Source organism: Sus scrofa, chromosome 13 (assembly GCF_000003025.6).
Source record: "Sus scrofa isolate TJ Tabasco breed Duroc chromosome 13, Sscrofa11.1, whole genome shotgun sequence".
Lineage (NCBI taxonomy): Eukaryota > Metazoa > Chordata > Mammalia > Artiodactyla > Suidae > Sus > Sus scrofa.
This window is the reverse complement of record NC_010455.5, coordinates 91,634,679-91,662,476: the sequence shown is the minus strand read 5'-3', so window position 1 is coordinate 91,662,476 and position 27,798 is coordinate 91,634,679. Positions and strand designations below refer to the sequence as shown.

Here is a 27,798-nt window from a genome sequence, read left to right as displayed (position 1 = left end):
AGGGTTTCCTTTGCTGTGCAAAAACTTTTAAGTTTAATTAGGTCCTGTTTATTTTTGGTTTTCTTTTCTTTTTAATGAAGTCCACATTATCAGTTTTATTTCTATGCAGATCATAATTCAGGTATTATGTCTATAAACACATCGTCAAATCCAAGATTATCTAGATTTTCTCATATGTTTTCTCCAAAATTTATGGCTTTATTTAGATCTATGATCCATTTTGGTTTAGTTCTTGTGAATTATACAGGTGAGTATCTATATTCTATTTTTTTTTTTTTTTTGGCATATGGATGTTCACCACATTTCTTTTTTTATTTTTTTAATTTTTTTTTTATTTTCCCACTGTACAGCAAGGGGGTCAGGTTATCCTTACATGTATACATTACAATTACATTTCTTCCCCCACCCTTTCTTCTGTTGCAACATGAGTATCTAGACATAGTTCTCAATGCTATTCAGCAGGATCTCCTTGTAAATCTATTCTAAATTGTGTCTGATAAGCCCAAGCTCCCGATCCCTCCCACTCCCTCCCCCTCCCATCAGGCAGCCACAAGTCTCTTCTCCAAGTCCATGATTTTCTTTTCTGAGGAGATGTTCATTTGTGCTGGGTATTAGATTCCAGTTATAAGTGATATCATATGGTATTTGTCTTTGTCTTTCTGGCTCATTTCACTCAGTATGAGATTCTCTAGTTCCATCCATGTTGCTGCAAATGGCATTATGTCATCCCTTTTTATGGCTGAGTAGTATTCCATTGTGTATATATACCACCTCTTCTGAATCCAATCATCTGTCGATGGACATTTGGGTTGTTTCCATGTCCTGGCTATTGTGAATAGTGCTGCAATGGACATGCGGGTGCACGTGTCTCTTTTAATTAGAGTTTTGTCCGGAGAGATGCCCAAGAGTGGGATTGCTGGGTCATATGGAAGTTCTATGTATAGATTTCTAAGGTATCTCCAAACTGTTCTCCATAGTGGCTGTACCAGTTTACATTCCCACCAGCAGTGCAGGAGGGTTCCCTTTTCTCCACAGCCCCTCCAGCACTTGTTATTTGTGGATTTATTAATGATGGCCATTCTGACTGGTGTGAGGTGGTATCTCATGGTAGTTTTGATTTGCATTTCTCTTATGATCAGCGATGTTGAGCATTTTCTCATGTGTTTGTTGGCCATCTGTATATCTTCTTTGGGGAAATGTCTATGCAGATCTCTTGCCCATTTTTCCATTGATTGATTGGCTTTTTTGCTGTTGGGTTGTATAAGTTGCTTATATATTCTAGAGATTAAGCCCTTGTCGGTTGCATCATTTGAAACTATTTTCTCCCATTCTGAAAGTTGTCTTTTTGTTTTCTTTTGGGTTTCCTTTGCTGTGCAAAAGCTTTTCAGTTCGATGAGGTCCCATGGGTTTATTTTTGCTCTAATTTCTATTGCTTTGGGAGACTGACCTGAGAAAATATTCATGATGTTGATGTCAGAGAGTGTTTTGCCTATGTTTTCTTCTAGGAGTTTGATGGTGTCCTGTCGTATATTTAAGTCTTTCAGCCATTTGGAGTTTATTTTGGTGCATGGTGTGAGGGTGTGTTCTAGTTTCATTGCTTTGCATGCTGCTGTCCAGGTTTCCCAGCAATGCTTGCTGAATAGACTTTCTTTTTCCCATTTGATGTTCTTGCCTCCCTTGTCAAAGATTAATTGACCATAGGTGTCAGGGCTTATTTCCGGATTCTCTATTCTGTTCCATTGGTCTGTCTGTCTGTTTTGATACCAGTACCACACTGTTTTGATGACTGTGGCTTTGTAGTATTTCTTGAAGTCTGGGAGAGTTATGCCTCCTGCTTGGTTTTGGTTTCTCAGGATTGCTTTGGCGATTCTGGGTCTTTTGTGGTTCCATATAAATGTTTGGATTGTTTTGTTCTAGTTCTGTGAAAAATGTCATGGGTCATTTGATAGGGATTGCATTGAATCTGTAGATTGCTTTGGGTAGTATGGCCATTTTTACAATATTGATTTTCCCAATCCAGGAACATGGAATATCTTTCCATTTCTTTACATCTTCTTTGATTTCTTTGATTAAAGTTTTATAGTTCTCGGCATATAGGTCCTTTACCTCCTTGGTCAGGCGTATTCCGAGATATTTGATTTTGTGAGGTGCCATTTTAAAAGGTATCGTATTTTTGTATTCCTTTTCTAATGTTTCATTGCTGGTATACAGAAATGCAACTGACTTCTGAATGTTAATCTTATATCCTGCTACTTTGCTGAATTTATTAATCAGTTCAAGGAGTTTTGGGGTTGAGTCCTTAGGGTTTTCTATGTATAGTATCATGTCATCTGCATACAGTGACAGTTTGATCTCTTCTCTTCCTATATGGATGCCTTTTATTTCTTTTGTTTGTCTAATTGCTGTGGCTAGGACTTCCAAAACTATGTTGAAGAGCAGTGGTGAGTGGGCATCCCTGTCTTGTTCCAGATTTGAGGAGAAGGCTTTCAGTTTTTCCCCATTGAGGATTATATTTGCTGTGGGTTTATCATAAATGGCTTTGATGATATTCAGGAATGTTCCCTCTATACCCACTTTGGCGAGGGTCTTGATCATGAATGGATGTTGAACTTTGTCAAATGCTTTTTCTGCATCTATTGAGATGATCATATGATTTTTGACTTTTTTTTGTTAACGTGGTGTATGATGCTGATTGATTTGCGTATGTTGAACCATCCTTGTGAACCTGGGATGAACCCTACCTGGTCATGGTGTATAATTTTTTTGATATGTTGTTGGATTCGGTTGGCTAAGATTTTGTTGAGAATTTTTGCATCTATATTCATCAATGATATTGGGCGATAGTTTTCTTTTTTGGTGGTATCTCTGTCTGGTTTTGGAATGAGGGTGATGGTGGCCTCATAGAATGACTTTGGGAGTATTCCTTCTTCTTCAACCTTTTGAAAGAGTTTAAGGAGGATGGGCACCAATTCCTCTTTATATGTTTGATAGAATTCACCTGTAAAGCCATCTGGTCTGGACTTTAATTTGTAGGGAGTGTTTTTATGACCTCTTCAATTTCATTTCTAGTGATCGGTCTGTTCAGTTGGTCTGTTTCTGCTTGATTCAGTTTTGGCAGGCTGTAAGATTCTAGAAAATTGTCCATTTCTTCCAGATTGTCAAACTTGTTGCCATATAGTTGTTCATAGTATTCTCTTATGGTTTTTTGCATTTCTGCTGTATCCGTTGTGATTTCTCCTTTTTCATTTCTAATTTTGGTTATTTGGGTTCTTTCTCTCCTCTTTTTAGTGAGTCTGGCCAGGGGTTTGTCAATTTTGTTCACCTTTTCAAAGAACCAGCTCTTGGTTTTATTAATTTTCTCTATTGTTTTTTGAGTCTCTATTTTATTGATTTCTTCTTTGATCTTTATAATTTCCTTCCTTCTGCTGACTTTAGGTCTTTTTTGTTCTTCTTTTTCTAATTCGTTTAGGTGGAGGGTTAAGTTGTCAATTTGGGATCTTTCTTCTTTTTTGAGAAAGGCCTGGATTGCTATAAATTTCCCTCTGAGCACTGCTTTCGCAGCATCCCATAGATTTTGAGAGGTTGTGTCTTCATTATCATTTGTCTCAAGGTAGTTTTTAATTTCCTTCTTGATTTCCTCATTGACCCATTGGTTTTTTAGTAGCATGTTATTTAGTCTCCATGTAGTAGGTTTTTTCTCTTTCCTTTTCCCGTGGTTGATTTCTAATTTCATGGCGTTGTGGTCAGAGAAGATACTTGAGATAATTTCTATGCTCCTAAATTTGTTGAGGTTAGCTTTGTGTCCCAATATGTGGTCGATTCTTGAGAATGTTCCATGAGCATTTGAGAAGAATGTGTATTCTGATTTTTTTGGATGTAGTGTCCTGAAGATATCAATGAAGTCTAAGTTTTCTATTGTTTCCTTTAGGATCTCTGTTGCTTTATTGGTTTTCTGTCTAGAGGATCTGTCCATTGATATGAGGGGGGTATTAAGGTCTCCTACTATGATTGTATTCCAATCAATTTCTCCCTTTATGTCTGTTAATATTTGTTGTATGTATCTGGGTGCTCCTATATTTGGGGCATACATGTTGACGATAGTAACATCCTCTCCTTGGATGGATCCCTTAATCATTAAATAGTGTCCTTCTTTGTCTTTCTTTATGTCTTCTGTTTTAAAGTCTATTTTGTCTGATATGAGTGTTGCAACTCCTGCTTTTCTGTCATGTCTATTGGCATGAAATATTTTTCCCCACCCTTTCACTTTCAATCTATATGTATCTTTTGTCCTAAGGTGAGTTTCTTGTAGGCAGCATATTGAAGGTTTTTGCCTTTTTATCCACTTAGCCACTCTGTGTCTTTTGATTGGGGCATTCAGTCCATTGACATTTAAGGTGATAATTGATAGATGATTATTTATTCCCATTTTGAACCTCGTGTTCTAGTTGATTCTATGGTTCTCCATTCTTCCTTTCTTTTTTTTTTTTTTTTTTTTTTTTTGGTTGGATGATCTCCTATTATTATCTGCTTGAGTGTATTTTTTTTTCATTTTTTGCAAATGCAATATTTGGTTTTGGCTTGTGGTTGCCCTGTTTTTTAAGTATGCTAAATCCTTCCCATAATTGTGTGTTTTAGCCTGATGGTCCTGTAAGTTCAAACACTTCATTACTATATTAAAATTAAGAAGAGAGACATACATATAAACAAAAAGGGTTATTTACCTCCTGACATCCCTTGCCCACATTTTATGGTTTTGATGACTCTTTTTTATTTTTTCTTTTTAATTTTATTTTGTTTGAAGCATGTTCATGATTAAATCTGTATGCTGGCTTATTTGAGTGACTGCTCTCTGATTGCGGTTTCCTCAGTCCTAGTTCTTCCTGTTCTTCTTTTTTTTTTTCTTTTCTTTTTTCCTCCCTTTCCTTCCTTTCTTTTTGGTTTAGAGAAGCCCTTTCAATATTTCCTTTAACCTGGGTTTTGTGTTGCTGTATTCTTTAAGTTTTTGTTTGTTGGAAAAAATTTTTATTTCCCCTTCTATTTTAAATGATATTCTTGCTGGATAGAGTATTCTAGGTTGCATATTTTTTCCTTTTAGCATTTTAAATATCTCTTGCCATTCCATCCTGGTGTGTAGAGTTTCTGTAGAGAAATCAGCTGATATTCTTATGGGGGTTCCCTTGTAGGTAACATTCTGTTTTTCTCTTGCTGCCTTTAGGATCCTCTCTTTATCACTAACTTTTGCCATTTTTATTATGATGTGTCTTGGTGTGGGTCTGTTTGGGTTCAGTTTGTTTGGGGCCCTCTGTGCTTCTTGTATCTTGAACCCAGTATCCTTTAGACTTGGGAAGTTTCCATCGATAATTTCTTCAAATATATTTTCCATCCCCTTATCTTTTTCTACTCCTTCTGGAATTCCTATTATGCATAGATTGGCCCGCTTTATATTATCCCATAGGTCTCTTATATTGCTTTCCAGTTTTTTGATTCGGTTTTCTGTCTGTTGACCAGATTGAGTGATTTCCATTATTCTATCTTCCGTATCACTGATTCGTTCTTCTGCATTATTCATTCTGGTTTTTACTGCCCCTAGTCAGTTTGCATCTCTGCAAATGAATGTTCTAGTTTTTCTCGGCTCCTCCTTATATTTTCTAGTTCCTTTCTGAGGGTATCTGCATTACTGTTCATATCTTCTCTTAATTCCTTCAGTATTTTCACTATTTCTCTTTTGAACTCCAGGTCTGTCTGACTGCAGAGATCTGTTTCATTGTTGACTGTTTTAGGTGAGTTCTCCTGTTGGTTTGACTGGGGGTGGTTTCTCAGCTTCTTCATCTTGCTTGTTGTTTTCTTTCTCCTGAGGGAGTTGTACTCTCCGTTATCAGGCAGTGTTTGCCTTGTCACTGCCGTTGAATATTTCCTGAGGGCTGGCGTTGTTGGTCAATCTTTTTTGAGGCAGTGTGGCTTTTCTGGAGTGTTGATGGGGCTAACAGTGTTTATTTGAAGCAAAGGAGGGCTTCCTGAGGGAAGACAGGCCTGGGAGGTCCACACCACGATGGTAGCAGATTTCACTTGGTCATGCAGAGCTTGCTCTGGTGTTTTTAGGCTGTGGGGTTCTTGCAGGGGGTTGGCGGTGTTGGGCAGCTGTTTCTCAGGAGTGCAGCACCCCCTGGGGACTGGAGCAGCTATCTGGGTCACTGAGAACCTAAGAGGCTCTTCCCTAGGGCAGCCCAACTCAGGACGACAGCCTGAGAATGTAGGCAGATCTTTTCACAGTCTGGCCGAGCTTGTTGCAGCTTTTCTGGGCTGCAGGGGCTCTTCCAGGGGACTGGTGGTGCTGAGCAGCTATTCTGCTGGAGTGGGGCACCCCCTGGGGGCTTGGGTGTGTAGCAGGGCTGTTGGAGACCCAAGAGGCTCCTCCCCAGGGCAGCCCGACTCAGAAAGACCGTCTGAGATCTTTTCCCGACTCGGCCAGACTTGTTGCAGCTTTTCTGGGCTGCAGGGGGTCCTGCCTGGAGCTGGCAGTCCTATGCAGCTGATCCACTAGGGCACCCCCTCGGGGCTTGGGCGGGTAGCAGGGCCGTTGGAAACCCAAGAGGCTTCTCCCCGGGGCAGCCCGACTCAGAAAAACCATCCGAGAATTAGGCCGATCTGTTCACGGCCTGGCTAGGCTTGTTCTAGCTTTTCTGGGCTGGCTTTTCTCTGGGGCTGGTGGTGTTTGGTGCTGCTCTGCGGAAGTGTAGCCCCTCCAAAGGGCAAGCAGGCCTGTGCAGGGACAGCCCCTGCGGTGGTAGGCTTCAGGCAATTGTTGAGGCCAGCCCTCCTGGATGGCAGGCAGCCCCAGGTCCGGTGAGAGCGTAGGGGGTGGCAGGGGTGGGGGAGGGGATGCACTGGGAAGCACAGATTTCTGCTAGCTAGCGGGCCTGTAAGCTTGCTGTGGCATGGCGGGTATTCTATGGGGACCCACCCCTTCTTCTCTCCCCTCCCCAGCACGGGCGCAGACCAGGCTTTTCTCCCAGGTTCCCTCTAATGCAGCTTTCCATTTCCCCGCCCCCAGAGTATTGTTCCCTTCCTCTGCGACAGCTTTGTTTTCTAGTCTCCCAGGCAGTCTCTGCCCCGTCAAATGGTTTCTAGACCTCCCAAGCAGTTTCCGCTCCACCCCGCCCCCCCAGCCCGTGACTAACCTCTGGAGCTGAGGTCTCGGTGCCCAGCCCCCACCCAGGCGTCCCCCGCCCTTTCTCGGGGACTAACCTTCGGAGGCGAGGTCTCGGTGCCCAGCCCCCACCCAGGCGTCCCCCAGCCCTTTCTCGGGGACTAACCTCTGGAGCTGAGGATTTGGTGCCCAGCCCCCACCCAGGCATCTCAATTTTTGGTGACTGTGCCTGTAATTCAGATGGTCCGTTGGGTTCTTGATCGGCTTTTCCGTACTCCAACTTACTGCTACACTCTTCTCTGCATCTGGAGATTCCTCCAGTTTGTTTGATCTTTCCCCCGGTAGGTGACTTTCCAGGGTGCGGGATCCCTTTCTCCTCTGCAGTTCCCTTTCGGGAGCACCCGTCCCACTCGGATTCACCTTCTCTCACTCTCCTCTTTTCTCCCGTTCTGCCCAGTAATGTCACGAACTTCTTGCCGTTATTGGAATTTAGGTTCCTCTGCCAGCGATTGGTTGCTGTTCTGTGCAAGTCATTTATTCTGTAGATGTGCTTTTTTTGTTGTGTTTGTGGGACAGGGCGAGCGTGTCCCCCTACTCCTCCGCCATCTTGTCCTCTCTCTGTTTTTATTTTCATTTCTCTAGAAGGTGGATCTGAGGAAATATAGCTGTGGTTTATGTCAGAGAGGGTTTGGCCTATGTTTTACTCCAAGAGTTTTATAGTATCTTGTCTTATAGTTATGTCTTTAATCCATTTTTTAGTTTATTTTTGTGTATATGGTGTTAGGGAGTGTTCTAATTTCATTCTTTTACATATGGCTATCCAGTTTTCCCAGAACCAATTATTGAAGGGACTGTCTTTTCTCCATTGTATATTCTTGACTCCTTTCCCACAAATTAGTTGACCGTGGGTGCATGGGTTTAATTCTGGGCTTTCTATCCTATTCCACTGATCTATATTTCTGTTTGGGGGCAAGTACTGTATGGTTTTGATGGTGGTAGCTTTGTAGTATAGTATAGTCAGGAAGCCTGATTCCTCCAGCTCCATTTTTCTTTCTCAGGATGACTTTGGCTATTCTGGGTCTTTTGTGCTTCCAAACCTTAAAATATTTGGTTATAGTTCTGTGGAAAAATGCCATTGGTAATTTGATAGGGATTGCACTGAATCTGTAGATAGCCTGGGGTAGTGTAGTCATTTTGACAATATTGATTCTTCCAATCCAAGAGCATGGTATATCTTTCCATCCATTTGTGTCATCTTTGATTTTTTTTTTCATCAGTGTCTAGTGCAAGTCTTTTTTCTGTTGAGGTAGGTTTATTCCTAGGTATTTTATTTTTTGATGTGATGGTAAATATGATTTCCCAAATTTCTATCTCTGATCTTTCGTTTTTAGTATATAGAAATACAGTCAATTTCTATATATTAATTTTGTATCCTGCAACTTTAACAAATTCATTGATGAGAGCTAACAATGTTCTGGTAGCATCTTTAGGATTTTCTAGGTATAGTATCATGTCATCTTCAAACAGTGATAGTTTACATCTTCCTTTCAAATTCAGGTTCATTTTATTTCTTATTCTTCTCTGATTGCCATTGCTAGGGCTTCTAAAACTGTTGAACAGCAGTGGTGAGAGCAGACATCCTTGTCTTGTTCCTAATCTCAGTGGGAACTCTTTCAGCTTTTTACCATTGAGAATGATGTTAGCTGTGGGTTTGTCATATATGGCCTTTATTATATTGAGGTAGGTTCCTTCTATGCCCACTTTCTGGAGGATTTTTTTTTATGAGAAATGGATGTTGCATTTTGTCAAAACTTCTATCTGCATCTACTGAGAGGATCATATGGTTTTTATGCTTCAGTTTGTTAATATGTTGCATCAAACTCATTTGCAGGTATACAAAATTCTTTGCATCCCTGGTATAAATCCGACTTGATCATGGTGTACAGTCCTTTTAATTTATTGTTGGATTTGGTTTGCTAGTATTTTGTTGAGGATTTTTGCATCAGCGATACTGGCCTATAATTTTCTTTTTTTGTGGTATCTTTGGTTTTAGTATCAGGTTGATGATGGCCTCATAGAATGAGTTTGGAAGTGTTCCTTCCTCTGAATTTTTTTGGAATATTTTCAGAAGGAAAGGTGTTAAAACTCTTCTCTAAATTTTTGATAGAATTCACCTGTGAAGCCATCTGGTCCTGGACATTTGTTGGAAGGTTTTAAATCACAGTTTCAGTTTCAGTACTTGTGGCTGGTCCTTTCATATTTTCTGTTTCATAGTGGTGTAGTCTTGGAAGATTGTACTTTTCTAAGAATTTTTCCATTTCTTCTAGTTTGTCCATTACATTGGCATATGGCTACTTGTAGAAGTCTCTTAAGATCCTTTGTATTTCTGTGGTGTCAATTGTAATTTCTCCTTTCCTTTTTCATTTCCAATTTTATTGATTTGAGTCCTCTCTTTTTTTCTTGATGAGTCTGGCCTAAGAGGTAATAAATTTTGTTGATCTTTTCAAAGAACCAGCTTTTAGTTTCATTGATCTTTTCTATGGTTTTCTTCATTTCTGTTTCATTTATTTCTGCTGTGATCCATTAACTTTGGGTTTTATCTGTTCTTCTTTCTCTAGTTGCTTTAGGTGTAAAGTTAGATTGTTTGAGATTTTTGTTTCCTGAGGTAGGCTTGTATTGCTATAAACTTCCCTCTTAGAACTGCTGGACATATATCCAGAGAAAACCATAATTTGAAAAGATATATGGACTCAAATGTTCATTGCAGCATTATTTACAACAGCTAAGATATAGAAACAACCTAAATGTCCAGCAACAGATGAATGGGTAAAGATGTGGTATAGTTATACAGTGGAATATTACTAAAAGAATGAAATAATGCCATTCACAACAATATAGGTGGACCTAGAGATTATTTTATCATTCTAAGTGAAGTTAGAAGAGAAAGACAAATATCATATCAGTTATATGTGGAATCTAGAAGAGAAAGACAAATATCATATCAGTTATATGTGGAATCTAATAAAAATAATACAGAAGAACTTTTTTATAAACCAGAAACAAACTCACAGATTTCAAAATCAGATTTATAGTTACCAAAGGAGAAACTGTGGTGGGGGAGATGGATCAATTAGGGAGATGAGATTAATATATACACACTACTATATATAAAATAGATAACTAATAAGGACCTACTGTGTAGCACAGGGAAATCTACTCAATATTCTATAATAACCTAATTGGTAAAAAAGAATGGAGATATATATATATATGTGTGTGTGTGTGTGTGTATATATATATATGATTATATATATGAGATTATATATCTATATATGATTATATATGGTAATAGTTGGATATATATGGGATTATATGTATATGATTATATATGTGGTAATAACCTATATGGTAAAGAATGGAGATATATATGATTATATGTGGTAAGAGATGGATACATATATGATTATATGTATATGATTATATATGATAATAACCTATATGGTAAAAAAGAATGGAGATATATATATGTATGGATATATACATATATTTATATGATTCACTTTGCTATACACCTAAAACACATTGTAAATCAATAATATGCCAATAAAACTTTTTTTACAAAAATGCAACGCCCTGCAAAAAATAAAAAATAAAATGCTATGTCTAACCTAATGCATGATATGAGAGCTACTACGTGGAACAACATGCAAGTTCTTAGCTGCATTTTTGTAAAACTCTATACCTCTTATTAGGTATTGCAATGACTAGCCATTTTAAATAGACTCACCGGAGCAGTATTTTTAAGTGTACAGGTCTGTGATATCTGAATGTCTGAAAGATGAGGTTTCTATGATTTGGAAAGGCTTAGGGTAGTTCTAGAGCTATAAGACTTTTTCGGCTTCTGACTTCACCAAAATATCAGACCTTTAGTGTGCTGCCCCACTGCTTGGCCACAATGTTCTTCCCTCCCCATTAAATCCAACCCTCCTGCATTGAGTCTACTTTGATCAACTCAGTTACCAAAGTCATACTGTGTCTTCCTTCACTCTTCTTTTCAATCACCCTACCCTCTCTGTTCAACTACATCCTCACCTCTTATTGATGGGTTCCTCCAGCTTCATTATCTTCTGCATCCATCTCATTCTCTCCATTGCTATTGTGACCAAGCTAGACCAGGCCAAAAAATCTTATAATCATTGTGGGTTTTTTTTTTTTTTTTTTTTTTTTTTGGTTATGGAAAGAAATTTGAGTTTCTATTGATATCCAAGGACTTGTAAATGGAAATTTATCAAACATTATCTTTTAAAGGACAATGAAGTTTTCAGAGTCTTAAAACATTAAAATGGGGAAACATAACTAAATACTAAATAAGTTAATAAAAGTGACGAATATAGGCCTATCGTTTTGTTTCCCTAGATAAGGAAACTATTCAACTAATATTTACTGCGTACCAAATATTATATCAGGTGCTTTCTAGGCATGGGAAATATAGCAGTGAATAAGACAGATAAAATCCTTGTGACAGTGGATATCATATTATGGGAGGTATGTAGACGATAGCATTTTTAGAAATCAAAGACAAAAAAAGTAGGAAACGTTCTATTAAACACTAAAATTTCCAAATTGTTTCATATTTTAGCAAATGCTATTTATTCAAAATGTTCAAATGTTAATTCATAAAGCAGGCCCTACTAGCAGTAATTTAATTATCATTTTTATAGATATAATAAAATGCAAAAAAGACAGAAGTCCTTCCAGTCCTCAGCAATGTCCACTTTGCGTGAACCCCAGGACCTCTAAAGATGAGCCCTTGGTTATGGTCCCAGCTTCAGCTTTCCTGTGTGCCAAGCCAATCATTGACCACTCCCTGAAAACGAAGAACCTGACTCTTCTGGAAGACAGTGGTTCTGTGTCCATTTCTCCCCAAGATTTCATGACGCCCTTTGGCTCCCTGGCTTTGAATATGACAGACCAATCTGGAAATGAAGCTAACATGATCTGCAGTATCCAAAAGCCCTCAATGACATCATCCATGGCATTCACTGAAAGAAATGACTACATCACACTAAATGCATCATTTTCAACATTTCTGGTGTGTAACATAGATTATAGTCACATTCAGCCAGTGTGGCAAGTTCTGGCTTTGTACAGTGACTCTCCTCTGGTACTAGAAAGGAGCCACTTACTCACAGAAACACCAAAACTCTGCTACAAATATAAACAAGCAGTTCCTAAGCCTGAAAACATCTTTACCAACATAGAGGCTGATCTCAGAGCAGATCCCCCTTGGTTAATGCAAGACCAAATTTCCTTACAGCTAAACAGAACTGCCACCACATTCAGTACATTACAGATCCAGTACTCCAGTGAGGCCCGAATCACTTTACCAAGGGCTGAGATGAGGCTAGACAAATACAAATGGACCATGATTTCCAGGGATAACCATACTAAGCTGGAACATACTGTATTGGTTGGTGGGACTATTGGCCTAGACTGCCCAGGCCAAGGAGACCCTCCCCCACATTTGGAGTGGCTTCTAGCTGATGGAAGTAAAGTGAGAGCCCCTTATGTTAGTGAAGATGGACGGATCCTGATAGACAAAAGTGGGAAACTGGAACTCCAGATGGCTGATATTTTTGACACAGGCATATACCACTGCATAAGCACCAATTATGATGATGCAGACTTTCTCACCTATAGGATTACCGTGATAGAGCCCTCCATAGAACCCTATCAGGAAAATGGGGCTCATCATATAGTTCCTAGTGGTGAAACACTTGACCTTCCCTGCCATTCTACAGGTATCCCAGATGCCTCTGTAAGCTGGGTTCTTCCAGGAAACAGTGTGCTCCAGCAGTCCTCAAGAGATAAGAAAATTCTTAACAATGGCACATTAAGAATATTACAGGTCACTCAAAAAGACCAGGGTCATTATCGTTGTGTAGCAGCCAACCCATCAGGGGTCGATTTTTTAATTAACCAAGTTTCAGTCCAAGTAAAAGGGCAAAGACCAGTGGAACATAATGTAGAAATGGATGGATCTGGGTTTGATGAGCCCAGTTCCATTGCTCAGCTTAAGGATCCACCAGCCACACAACTCCCCACATCTGCCCCAAAAGGAGCTGAGGCTGGAACACAAGTCTTGAGCACAAGTAAGAATCATAGGCATCGGGTGTTAATACACCAACGGCGTGGAGAGGCAACCAGCCACCGTTCCAAGGAGCACAGGAGGCGGTTCCCTCCCTCTGCCAGGAGAATTGACCCACAGCACTGGGCAGCACTTTTGGAGAAAGCTAAAAAGAATACCATGCCAGAGAGGCAAGAAAATACTACAGCAAAGCCACTTCCACCAGTCACCCAACTCCTGGAAACACCTAGTGAGGAAGTAGACTCTTCAGGCATGCTCCCTCCAGATGAGGAGGTTCTGGCAGCTAAAGCTCCCGGTGTTCTGGCAAGGACAGCAACTGCTGATTCCAGCAAATCATCTGAGAGCCCTGTGACAAGTATAGCTGCTGCCCCCAAAGTCTCCCCAGTTGTGAGTCCACAGATACTACCACCTGAAAAACCAACAAATTCCAAACCATCTACTACTATTAAAACTAAGGCTGTGTCAAAGAATACAAACCCAGCCACATCAGGCAAAATGCAAGGTACAACCAACCACAATTTATCTAGTGTGTTTCCTCTGCCACTTGAAGCAACTCACTTTCAGGATGCGGACAACATGGGGAGGAAAAGAAAATACTTGCAAAGTGCACCCCCGATAACCGTAGGGGCTCCTACAGTAAAAAATATCCATGTCGAAATGCTTAATAGTGCCAACGGCAAAGCTGATACAGTTTTAGGGTCAGTAAATGCCACGAATAGTCATCAGTCATCTGTAACAGGAGTTAGTGATCCCAGAAGCAATCACTCCCACACTACTAAAAAACCTAGCACTTCTAAGCTCCACTCAGGCCCATACACTACTGCTCATTCTCAGCTACACATTCCTAGAAATAGTACAGTCAATATTCCTCTGTCCAGACGCTTTGGAAGACGGAGGAAAATTTGGAGCAGGGGGCGGATTATCAGCCCATATAAGACTCCAGTTCTCCGAGAGCACAGATACAGCTTTGTGAGGCCAACATTCAGAGCTGCTTCTGAAGAAAGCACCACTGCATTTTCGGCCACAGAGCTCAATGTGGTATGCCCATCCTGTTCTCCCAGCCAGAGGTTCACCACTGCTGCAACAGCATTGCCTTTTCCAAGGTCTTCTCCCATTACCCTCCCCAAAGCTAAAATTTCCAGAGTCACAGCAGAAGAATCTACAACTCTAGTCCACAGTCCATCATTACTATTTGAGAACAAACCACATAAAGATGTTGAGAAAACAACACCTACGATAAAATATTTCAATGCTGAAAGTATACAAGTGATTCCAGCTAGTGCAGTTACAACTCATGCCCCAACAGCCATATCCATGGAAAACACCCATGGAACAAATATTAGTTACCCAAGTGTGTCTAACACTAGTGAAGCTAAAAGAGATTCAATGATTATATTTCCACTTCCAGGTCCCACCATCAAGCCACTTATGCCTACTACTATAGCCATTACAAGATTTTCAAGAAAGAAAATTCCTTGGCATCAGATCTTTGTAAATAACCATATCCAAAGAGAAAAGCTAAGGAATCAGCATAAATTTGATTCACACAAAAGCACAGACAGGATGCTCCCTAAAACATCTCCTGCTTTACTCACAGCTTCCCCCTTACATTTTACAACACTCTCAGCAAGTGTGATGCAGATTCCATCGGTAACATCTGCTAAAGTTCATCACAGTACCGTTAAAACACATAGTCCTCTAAGTCCTCCAGCAGCGAAAGATCTGCCCTTCCCACCCATTTACCCTATACCTCCTAGTATCTTAAGTAAAGCATCCAGTACAAACTTCATACCAATGCAAATAGCCACACTGACAGCTACTCCTTCTCCCCCTGCATCTGTCATTATCACTAAAACCCAAATAGCCAGACTTAGGACACAAAAAGTACAAAGGAAAAAAGAACCTCATAATAGGACTTCCGGCTTCATTATATCCACCACTATGCCACCTCCTGTTCTAACCACAGCTGAAACTTCAACCAAGCCCAGTATGTCTGCTTTCACTCATTCTTCTCTAGAAACTATAAAGGAAACGTCAAGCACAGTTGATCTTCATGCAAGAACTTTTACTCTGACAGATGTACTTGAAGAACCACTGCAGGAGAATACTCAGACTTTAAAGAGCAGAACTGCTTCTGAAACCACTCTGTCCAGCAAACTACACCAGAATACCATGGCTAGGGAGACAACCATTAGACATTCAACCATGCCACCTGTCCTGAGCACCAGTGCCACTCCAATGCCAATTTCCACCTCCCCTCCCTTGAGTAATCAAATTGCCGTTACTGACAATATGGCAACTCCCATTTTCAGGATAACAACAAGTACAATAGTCAAGCCACATGAATCCCTGAGGCACAATGCTAATCCACAGCAAATCACAGAAACATCTCCCCCAATTCACCCAAATGCCAAGTTTGCCCTTGGAACCACCCACTTTATCTACTCCAATCTGTTACATTCTACTCCTATGCCAGCACCAATAACCGCTAAACCACAGAATTCTAAGTTGACTCCTTCTCCCTTGTCAGAAAACCACTTTTGGCACAAGTCATACCCAGAAATTGCTGAAAAGGGCAAAAAGCCAGTAGTGAGCATACTGCCCACACCAGAGGACACCACTCATCCTTCATATTGGGATATACAGAAGAATGCAAAGAAAAGTGATAGGAAAACAGTTCAAAAAATAACTTCCAGACTCCTTCCCTTTGACTCTTTGTCTAGGAATATATTTGAAAGGCCCAGAATAGTTGGAGGAAAAGCGGCAAGTTTTACTGTTCCAGCTAATTCTGATGCCTTTCTTCCTTGTGAAGCTGTTGGAAATCCTGAGCCCACTATCCACTGGACCAAAATCTCACCAGGTATTTGAAACTCTTTCTTCACAATAGTCTTCTTCCATTACAAAGCAAAGAAAACATTGTGTTATGTTTCAGGGTTGTATATTCAAAGAATCAACATCACATTTCTCCAAGACACAAATTGTCAACATTCCCAATTGATATATGCATAGCTTTTTGCTCATTAGGTTTTTAAATGTTAAGACTGTATTTTTGGAAATGCTTTGAAAGCACACCCAAAGAAATGTTTGAAAAAAGAGAATGGTCACTGTGTTGAAACGTCTGTTTTTTACATTAAAATTAGGGGGTTAAAAAATCCAGATAAATTTAGCAATCTGAGGACTAGAATATCTTAATTTTAAATATATTTGTTCCCAGTAGCCTAAAATAAGGTAGACTTCCACATGAGCAATTTATATTTTCTATCTAAACTTTGATGACCTATGGCTATAAATTTCTTTCTCCTTATCAGGACTTGATTTGTCTAAAAGGAATGAGAATAGCAGGTTCCAGGTGCTCCCCAATGGCACCCTGTCCATACAGAAGGTGGACATTCAGGACCGTGGACAGTACCTGTGCTCAGCATCCAATAGCTTTGGCACAGACCGCCTTCATGTCACCTTGTCCGTGGTTTCCTATCCCCCCAGGATCCTGGAGAGACGTACTAAAGAGATCACAGTGCATTCCAGAAGCACAGTGAAAGTGAAATGCAGAGTTGAAGGTAGGCCAAGCCCTACAATTTCTTGGATTCTTGCAAACCAAACAGTGGTCTCTAAATCATCCGAGGGGAATGGGCAGGCCCTGGTGATGTCTGATGGAACATTGGTCATCCACAATATCAGTATTTATGACCGGGGCTTTTATAAATGCATGGCCAGCAACCCAGTGGGCCAGGATTCACTGCTGATTAAAATACAAGTCATTGCAGCCCCACCTGTTATTCTGGAGCAGAAGAGGCAAGTTATTACAGGGGCCTGGGGTAAAAGTTTGAAACTGCCCTGTACTGCAAAAGGAACTCCTCAGCCTGGTATTCACTGGGTCCTCTCTGATGGCACTGAAGTGAAACCATTACAGTTCATCAATTCCAAGTTCTTATTTTCAAATGGAACTCTGTTGATAAGAAACATGGCCTCTTCAGATACGGGCACTTATGAATGCATTGCTACCAGCTCCACTGGCTCAGAGCGAAGGGTGGTAATTCTTACAGTGGAAGACCAGGAGACCATCCCCAGGATAGAATCTGCATCTCAGAAATGGACTGAGGTGAATTTGGGGGACAAACTACTACTGAACTGCTCAGCCATTGGGGAACCAAAACCAAAAATAATCTGGAGGCTACCATCCAAGGCTGTCGTTGACCAGTGGCACAGGTAAGCCATACCTTTGTGTCCAGATCATCTTCTTTATATATTTAGCTGTACGACTTCTGAAGTGGAAAAAGTGATACAGTGAGCTAGCAGCAGAATTACAGAGCACAGTTTCTGTACATAAAAGGAACTTGCTCTAAAGAGAACTAATCCTTTTAAAATAAATATAAACAAATTATATAAAAACCAAACTCTTATGTGCATAGCTCTAAGGGCCAGCTTCTTACTGAGTTTATATAGTTAAAAGAAGAATAAAAACCTAATTTGTTTCTATATACTTGTGACAGTTTTAAAATGGTAACTGCGTAGATATATCCATAATCTCTCTCTCCGAAAATAAGAGGATGTTTTGTAATGTAATCAAGGTCTGGAAAGATACACTTCATTATTTCCTTCTTCAAAGTCACCTGTTACAGCATTTTAAGTTCTAGTATAGTCTATACTTTACAATCTGTACTTAATTTATTCTATCCTAAAATTGCAAAGCACTTTATGAAAGTCACAACATTAAGGCCTGCGCAAAGTGAAATGTGTTTAGGAAATCTGTTACTCTAATGGTGTCAGACACATATATACACATACACACTTTCTCATATGTTCTATTACAGCATATTAATATTTGTTTTCTGTATAGATTAAATAGATTTAAAAAGTAATAATTATAGCTTATAAAATTATTAGTTTTTCCATTTACATAACTTCATGCAATTATTTTTCACACAGTGGGGATGGACCTTTCCACTTTATGTCTGTTTATTAAAATACCCATGCAGGAAACATTATATATGAGTTTATGCTTAGAAGAATAGATTTTTTTCTAGTGTTAAACTATAAGTTATTAATGGATGTAGCTAAATAATTTAACTTGTGATTTTCAACTCCAGAGTAAATATTAATTTTTAAGTTTTTCAAATAAGTCATCAAAATTAATTGATTAAATGTTAAATTGAAATTTAGATTTAAGCTTTAAAAACACTGAGTTATGAAATGTAAACTTCAGCAGCCATGTGTTTATGCTTGTTATCTACTATACATATATTCATTTGTGGCATCAAATATTTAACACTACCAGTTTTTGTATTTTTTATTATAATGTCAGCATATCTCTTTGTCTCTAAGTAATTATAAGCATTTCATTAATGTTGAATGCTACTTCTCCCTTCTAAAATTAATGCATTTAAAATGAATTCTGCAGTACATTAGACTTTTACACAAAGACTTCTCAATATTCTGTGTAATTTTACATACACTTCAGTACCCATGCAGAAACCAGTGCAAGAAGTGTAGAAGGCTTTACACTTGTGATGGGAATAACAAAGTTCAAATTTTAGGTTGTAAAGACAATGTCCAAAACATTTATTGAACATTAGGTCAGTTTTTAAAAATGGAAAACTTTCATCAGGAGGTATGGAAAAAAAATGTAAGGGAATGTCTTAAAAAGTTAATTCAAAGGAATGTCTAAAACATATTGGAGGGAGAAAGATCAAGATGGAAGAGGAGTGAGATGTGGTGATCATCTTCTCCCGCAAACACATTGAGAAAAAAAAAAAAATCTATGTGTAGAACGATTCACAGAACATCTACTGAATGCTAGCAAAAGACCATAAACCTCCAAAAAGGGCAAGAAACCCTCCACATAACTGGGTAAAATAAAAGAAAAAAGAAAAAAGAATCAGGATGGGACCAGCCCTCCTGAGAGGGAACTCTTAAAGGGGAAAGGAACCCACACCCTGGGAAGCCAAGTAACCAATGGGAAGATCAGCTGAGACAGAGTGACCTCAAAGTCACTGAGAAAAGTGCAGCAGCTAGACTGAGGAGGGCAAAGCAGGGTGAGAGCTACAAAGATCATCTGCACCACTGTCCTGGTCACCACAGCCCGAGATGTTCACTGGGGGTTGGGCACTGAGACTCAGGCTCCATAGGTCAGTTCTGGGGAGAAGACTAGGGTTGGCTGTGTGGAGACAGCCTGAGAGGCTAGGGAGGATGCACCATGGGCCGGGAAGTGGACATCACAGCTGAGAAAACCCAAGAGGATGTCTGGGCCCCATAGGAGAGGCAAGGCACCATTGTTGGTGAGGGCAAGAGGAGGGGGATGGACTGCCATAGGAATCTATTTCCCTTACATGAACGGACTCTCGGAGGGTGGGATGCCTCTGGTGCAGGCACCACTTGCTCAGGATATGAGAGACCAGACTCCTCTTGTGCAACCTATGGGTGGCCAGGCATCTCTTGAGTGAGCTAAGGGCTGTAGGGAGCTAAGCATGATGCAGAGCCTTTTGCATGACCTACAGGCAGCAGGGACTAACCACAGCAGTCATCTCAGAAACCAGAGGGGATGTAGCCTGCCACCACTAGGGATCTGTGAACAGGCTCCACCTATAGCCCCAATCACCTCAGAGGTCAGCAAAGGAGAGGGCACTGCAACCATGCACCACCCATTGCTGCTCTCACTCCCCTGGGAACACACCTGCCCTGCTTCTGCCACTGCCAAATGCTCTGGGCCTCACCTACACATGCCTGATCACTGTCACATCCCAGGACCCTGCAATGAGGAGCAGCCTGTGCAGCACCTCCTGCATGGGCTAAGCAAGACAGTGTGTTTCTTGCATGGTCTACAGGTAGCAGGGCAAACCACCACAGTTATCTCTAACTCCAGAGGTGTGCATCGCCTGCCACCACTAAGAGTCTGTGATCAAGCACCACTTGCAGCCCCAGTCACCTCAGAGGGTACCACGGAGGAGGGCATTGTGACTGAACACCAGCCTTGTAGCTCTCACTCCCTTGGGAACTCAGACACTCTGCCACTGCCACTGCCACTGCCAAATGCTGCAGGCACTGCCTAAATCTGCCTGAGGCTCATTTCCACTTCCCAGGCCCTACAACTAGGAGTAACCTGTGCCCCCTTCCAGTGGGTCATTGCTACTGTCAAGAGCCCAACAAATAGGCACTGACTACTAGTCCTGCTTATTACCTCCTTCTCCCTGGAAACACATGCAGCACCCTATCAAGGGGATAATAGCCTGCTCATATTGAGGAAGGAGACAGCAAATATCCAAACACTCACTCCAAAAATAAATAGCCCCCCCACAAAACACAAAGGGGTACTCTTGAATAGAAATAGCCCTCTAAGACTAAAGTAGGTGGTTTCCCTAAACTCACAGAATAAGAAAAATACAAGCAAATGAAGAAGCTCAGGATCCATTCCCAGTTAAAAGAACAGGAGAATTCACCTGAAGCAGCACAGAGTGAAACAGATGTCTGCAGTTTAAGAGGCACTGAGTTCAAAAAGGAGGTAGGTAAAATAGTGAAGGAATTAAGGGTGACTATGAAGGAATTAAGAGTGCATATAAACAGTAATGCAGATTACTTTAGAAAGGAATGAGAAAATATAAGGAGGAAGTGAGAAAAATGAGAAATTTCATTTGCAGAGATGCAAACTTAGTTAAAGGCACTAAAGAACAGAAGGAATAATGCAGAGGAATGCATTAGTGACTTGAAAGACAGAATAATGGAAATCACCCAATCAGGATAGCAGACAGAAAACCAAATGAAAAAACATGAAAGCAATATAAGAGAGCTATGGGATAGTATAAAGCAGGCCAATCTACACATAATAGGGATTCCAGAAGGAGAAGAAAAAGAAAAGGGGATTGAAAATATTTTTGAAGAAATTATGTTTGAAATCTTTCTAAATCTAAAGGAAACAGATATCAAGATACAGGAAACACAGAGGGCCTCAAATGGGTTGAACCCAAATAAGGCCAAAATAAAGATATAAAAAAATGGCAAAATTTAAAAGGATTCTAAAGCAGCAGGAGAAAAAGTGTTGATTATAAGGGAACCCCCATAAGGCTATCAGCGGATTTCTCTACAGAAACACTACAGGCCATAAGAAAGTGGCAAGATATATTCAAAGCTCTAAAAGGGAAAAATTTGCAACCTAAAATACTCTCCCCAGCAAGAACATCATTTAAACTACAAGGAGAGGTAAAGAATTTCTCAAACAAAAACCAAAAAAGTACAGCAATACTAAACCCATTCAAAATACTGAAAACATTTCTCTAAATAAAAAAAAAAATAAGAAATAGGATGGAGGAAATCACACCTGGAAAGCAATCACTTAAATAAACCAGTATACAGATCTAAAAGGAAAAAAAAAAAACTATTGTAAAAGTGATGATAAACACATGGAACAGCAAAAGGACAAACATTAAGATGTTAAAAAAGGACTTCAAAATCATAAAATGTGGGGAAGGAAAGTAAGAAAATCTAGACTTTTTTTTTTTTAAGAATGTGTTTGACAGGGCAACCACAAGCCAAAACCAAATATTGCATTTGCAAAAAATGAAAAAAAAAAAAAAAAAAAAAAACCACTCAAGCAGATAATAACTGGAGACCATCCAACCAAAAAAAAAAAAAAAAAAAAAAAGAAGAATAGAGAACCATAGAATCAACTGGAACACGAGGTTCAAAATGGGAATAAATAATCATCTATCAATTATCACCTTAAATGTCAATGGACTGAATGCCCCAATCAAAAGACACAGAGTGGCTAAGTGGATAAAAAGGCAAAAACCTTCAATATGCTGCCTACAAGAAACTCACCTTAGGACAAAAGATACATATAGATTGAAAGTGAAAGGGTGGGGAAAAATATTTCACGCCAATAGACATGACAGAAAAGCAGGAGTTGCAACACTCATATCAGACAAAATAGACTTTAAAACAGAAGACATAAAGAAGGACACTATTTAATGATTAAGGGATCCATAAAAGGAGAGGATGTTACTATCGTCAACATGTATGCCCCAAATATAGGAGCACCCAGATACATACAACAAATATTAACAGACATAAAGGGAGAATTGATGGAATACAATCATAGTAGGAGACCTTAATACCCCCTCATATCAATGGACAGATCTTCTAGACAGAAAACCAATAAAGCAACAGAGATCCTAAAGGAAACAATAGAAAACTTAGACTTCATTGATATCTTCAGGACACTACATCCAAAAAAATCAGAATACACATTCTTCTCAAATGCTCATGGAACATTCTCAAGAATCGACCACATATTGGGACACAAAGCTAACCTCAACAAATTTAGGAGCATAGAAATTATCTCAAGTATCTTCTCTGACCACAACGCCATGAAATTAGAAATCAACCACGGGAAAAGGAAAGAGAAAAAACCTACTACGTGGAGACTAAACAACATGCTACTAAAAAACCAATGGGTCAATGAGGAAATCAAGAAGGAAATTAAAACTACCTTGAGACAAATGATAATGAAGACACAACCTCTCAAAATCTATGGGATGCTGCGAAAGCAGTGCTCAGAGGGAAATTTATAGCAATCCAGGCCTTTCTCAAAAAAGAGAAAGATCCCAAATTGACAACTTAACCCTCCACCTAAACGAATTAGAAAAAGAAGAACAAAAAAGACCTAAAGTCAGCAGAAGGAAGGAAATTATAAAGATCAAAGAAGAAATCAATAAAATAGAGACTCAAAAAACAATAGAGAAAATTAATAAAACCAAGAGCTGGTTCTTTGAAAAGGTGAACAAAATTGACAAACCCCTGGCCAGACTCACTAAAAAGAGGAGAGAAAGAACCCAAATAACCAAAATTAGAAATGAAAAAGGAGAAATCACAACGGATACAGCAGAAATGCAAAAAACCATAAGAGAATACTATGAACAACTATATGGCAACAAGTTTGACAATCTGGAAGAAATGGACAATTTTCTAGAATCTTACAGCCTGCCAAAACTGAATCAAGCAGAAACAGACCAACTGAACAGACCGATCACTAGAAATGAAATTGAAGAGGTCATAAAAACACTCCCTACAAATTAAAGTCCAGACCAGATGGCTTCACAGGTGAATTCTATCAAACATATAAAGAGGAATTGGTGCCCATTCTCCTTAAACTCTTTCAAAAGGTTGAAGAAGAAGGAATACTCCCAAAGTCATTCTATGAGGCCACCATCACCCTCATTCCAAAACCAGACAGAGATACCACCAAAAAAGAAAACTATCGCCCAATATCATTGATGAATATAGATGCAAAAATTCTCAACAAAATCTTAGCCAACCGAATCCAACAACATATCAAAAAAATTATACACCATGACCAGGTAGGGTTCATCCCAGGTTCACAAGGATGGTTCAACATACGCAAATCAATCAGCATCATACACCACATTAACAAAAAAAAAAGTCAAAAATCATATGATCATCTCAATAGATGCAGAAAAAGCATTTGACAAAGTCCAACATCCATTCATGATCAAGACCCTTGCCAAAGTGGGTATAGAGGGAACATTCCTGAATATCATCAAAGCCATTTATGATAAACCCACAGCAAATATAATCCTCAATGGAGAAAAACTGAAAGCCTTCTCCCTCAAATCTGGAACAAGACAGGGATGCCCACTCTCACCACTGCTCTTCCACATCGTTTTGGAAGTCTTAGCCACAGCAATTAGACAAACAAAAGAAATAAAAGGCATCCATATAGGAAGAGAAGAGATCAAACTGTCACTGTATGCAGATGACATGATACTATACATAGAAAACCTTAAGGACTCAACCCCAAAACTCCTTGAACTGATTAATAAATTCAGCAAAGTGGCAGGATATAAGATTAACACTCAGAAGTCAGTTGCATTTCTGTATACCAGCAATGAAACATTAGAAAAGGAATACAAAAATACGATACCTTTTAAAATGGCACCTCACAAAATCAAATACCTCGGAATACACCTGACCAAAGAGGTAAAGGACCTATATGCCGAGAACTATAAAACTTTAATCAAAGAAATCAAAGAAGATGTAAAGAAATGGAAAGATATTCCATGTTCCTGGATTGAAAAAATCAATATTGTAAAAATGGCCATACTACCCAAAGCAATCTACAGATTCAATGCAATCCCTGTCAAATTACCCATGACATTTTTCACAGAACTAGAACAAACAATCCAAACATTTATATGGAACCACAAAAGACCCAGAATCGCCAAAGCAATCCTGAGAAACCAAAACCAAGCAGGAGGCATAACTCTCCCAGACTTCAAGAAATACTACAAAGCCACAGTCATCAAAACAGTGTGGTACTGGTATCAAAACAGACAGACAGACCAATGGAACAGAATAGAGAACCCGGAAATAAACCCTGACACCTATGGTCAATTAATCTTTGACAAGGGAGGCAAGAACATCAAATGGGAAAAGGAAAGTCTATTCAGCAAGCATTGCTGGGAAACCTGGACAGCAGCATGCAAAGCAATGAAACTAGAACACACCCTCACACCATGCACCAAAATAAACTCCAAATGGCTGAAAGACTTAAATATATGACAGGACACCATCAAACTCCTAGAAGAAAACATAGGCAAAACACTCTCTGACATCAACATCATGAATATTTTCTCAGGTCAGTCTCCCAAAGCAATAGAAATTAGAGCAAAAATAAACCCATGGGACCTCATCGAACTGAAAAGCTTTTGCACAGCAAAGGAAACCCAAAAGAAAACAAAAAGACAACTTTCAGAATGGGAGAAAATAGTTTCAAATGATGCAACTGACAAGGGGTTAATCTCTAGAATATATAAACAACTTATACAACCCAACAGCAAAAAAGCCAATCAATCAATGGAAAAATGGGCAAAAGACCTGCATAGACTGTTCTCCAAAGAAGATATACAGATGGCCAGCAAACACATGAAAACATGCTCAACATCGCTGATTATAAGAGAAATGCAAATCAAAACTACCATGAGATACCACCTCACACCAGTCAGAATGGCCATCATTAATAAATCCACAAATGACAAGTGCTGGAGGGGGTGTGGAGAAACGGGAACCCCCCCAAAAAAGTAAATATAATTTAATAATATTTAATTTAATAGTAAAAAAATGAATGAAAAAAAAAAGGGAACCCTCCTGCACTGTTGGTGGGAATGTAAGCTGATACAACCACTATGGAGAACAGTATGGAGGTACCTTAGAAATCTGTAGATAGAACTACCATATGATCCAGCAATCCCACTCTTGGGCATATATCCAGACAAAACTTTCCTTGAAAAAGACACATGCACCTGCATGTTCATTGCAGCACTATTCACAATAGCCAAGTCATGGAAACAACCCAAATGTCCAAATGTCCATCGACAGATGATTGGATTAGGAAGAAGTGGTATATATACACAGTGGAATACTACTCAGCCATAAAAAAGAAGGACATAATGCCATTTGCAGCAACATGGATGGAACTAGAGAATCTCATACTGAGTGAAATCAGCCAGAAAGACAAAGACAAATACCATATGATATCACTTATAACTGGAATCTAATATCCAGCACAAATGAACGTCTCCTCAGAAAAGTAAATCATGGACTTGGAGAAGAGATTTGTGGCTGCCTGATGGGAGGGGGAGGGAGTGGGAGGGATCGGGAGCTTGGGCTTATCAGACACAATTTAGAATAGATTTACAAGGAGATCCTGCTGAATAGCATTGAGAACTTTGTCTAGATACTCATGTTGCAACAGAACAAAGGGTGGGGAAAAAAATGTAATTGTAATGTATACATGTAAGGATAGCTTGATCCCCTTGCTGTACAGTGGGAAAATAAAATAAAAAAAAATAAAAAGAATGTGTTTGAGCCTATATGACTATCAAGTTAAAGCAAGCAGATACAGGAAGGAATTAACATACTTGAAAAACAGGGCAACCACAAATCAAAACCAAACATTACATTCGTAAAAACTAAAAAGGACACAAGCATAAAATAAAAGGAAATGATCCAACCAAAAAAAAAAAAAAAAAAAAAAAAAAAAAAGGAACAAAGAAGAAACATAGAATCAACTGGAAAACAGGTTTGAAATGGCAGTAAATACATATTTATCAATTACCACCTTAAACGTCAATGGACTGAATGACCCAATCAAAAGATATAGAGTGACAGATTGGATAAAAAAGCAAGAGCCTACAATATGCTGTCTACAAGAGACTCAACATAAGGCAAAGACACATATAAATTGAAAGTAAAGGGATAGAAAAAGATATTTCACATGAATGGAAAAGACAGAAAGCAGGAGTTGCAATACTTATATCAGTCAAAACAGTCTTTAAAATGAAATCCATAAAGACAGACAAAGAAGGACACTATTTAATGATAAAAGGATCCATTCAAGAAGAGGATATTACAATCATCATATATACCCCAATACAGGAACACCCAGATACATATGACAGATACTAACAGACATAAAAGGAAAAATTAATGGGAATACAATAATAGTAGGAGACTTTAACACCCCACTCACATCAATGGACATATCTCTAGACAGAAAATCAATAAAGCAATAGAGATCTAAATGTCATAATGGAAAAGTTAGACTTAATTGACATTTTCAGGACATTACATCCAAAAAAATCAGAATATACATTTTTTTTTCAAGTGCACAAAGAACATCCTCAAGGATTGACACATACTGGGGCACAAAACTAAGCTCAACAAAGTTAAGAGTATGGAAATTATTTCAAGTATCTTCTATGACCACCATGGCATAAAACTAGAAATCAGCCACAGGAAAAAAAAAAAAAAAAAAAAGAGAGAAGAAACTAAGTACATGGAGACTAAACAACATGCTACTAAAAAACCAATGGGTCAATGAAGAAATCATAAAGGAATTAAAAATAACTTGAGACAAATAATAATGAAAACACAACCATTCAAAATCTAAGGGATGTCACAAAATCAGTGCTTAGAGGGAAGTTCATAGAGATACAGGCCTTCCTCAGAAAAGAAGAAAAATCTCAAATCCAAAATTTAATTTACTACCTAAAAGAATTAGACAAAGAAGAACAAACAAAACCCAAAGTCAGCAAAAGGAATGAAATCATAAAGATCAGACAGGAAATCAATAAAATGGAGATTCAAAAAAAAAAATAGAAAAAAAAATCAATAAAACTAAGAGCTGGTTCATTGAAAGGGTAAACAAAACTGACAAACCTCTGCCCAGACTCACCAAAAAGAGGAGAGGAAGAACTCAAAATAAGAAATGAAAAAGGAGAAATCACAACAGATACTGCATAGGTACAAGAAACCATAAGCGAATACTATGAACAATTATATGCTAACAAATTTGACAACCTAGAAGAAATAGACAAACTTTCTAGAGACATACAGCCCACCAAAACTGAATCAAGAAGAAATAGATCAATTTAATAGACCAATCAATAGAAATGAAATTGAATATGTACTAAAAACACTCCCGGAGTTCCCGTTG

General features: G+C 39.0%; 1 protein-coding gene across 5 annotated transcripts in view; it reads left to right on the top strand.

Annotated features, from left to right (window-relative positions):
* The window catches only part of IGSF10 (immunoglobulin superfamily member 10), a 54,074-nt gene that overhangs the window by 17,018 nt on the left and 9,258 nt on the right, over positions 1-27,798 (top strand). For all 5 annotated transcript variants that reach the window (XM_021069602.1, XM_021069603.1, XM_021069606.1 and 2 more), the window contains 2 exons: positions 11,869-16,155; positions 16,604-17,501. In XM_021069602.1, the coding sequence (XP_020925261.1) occupies positions 11,869-16,155; positions 16,604-17,501 (5,185 nt within the window). The remainder of the gene's footprint in view (positions 1-11,868; positions 16,156-16,603; positions 17,502-27,798) is intronic.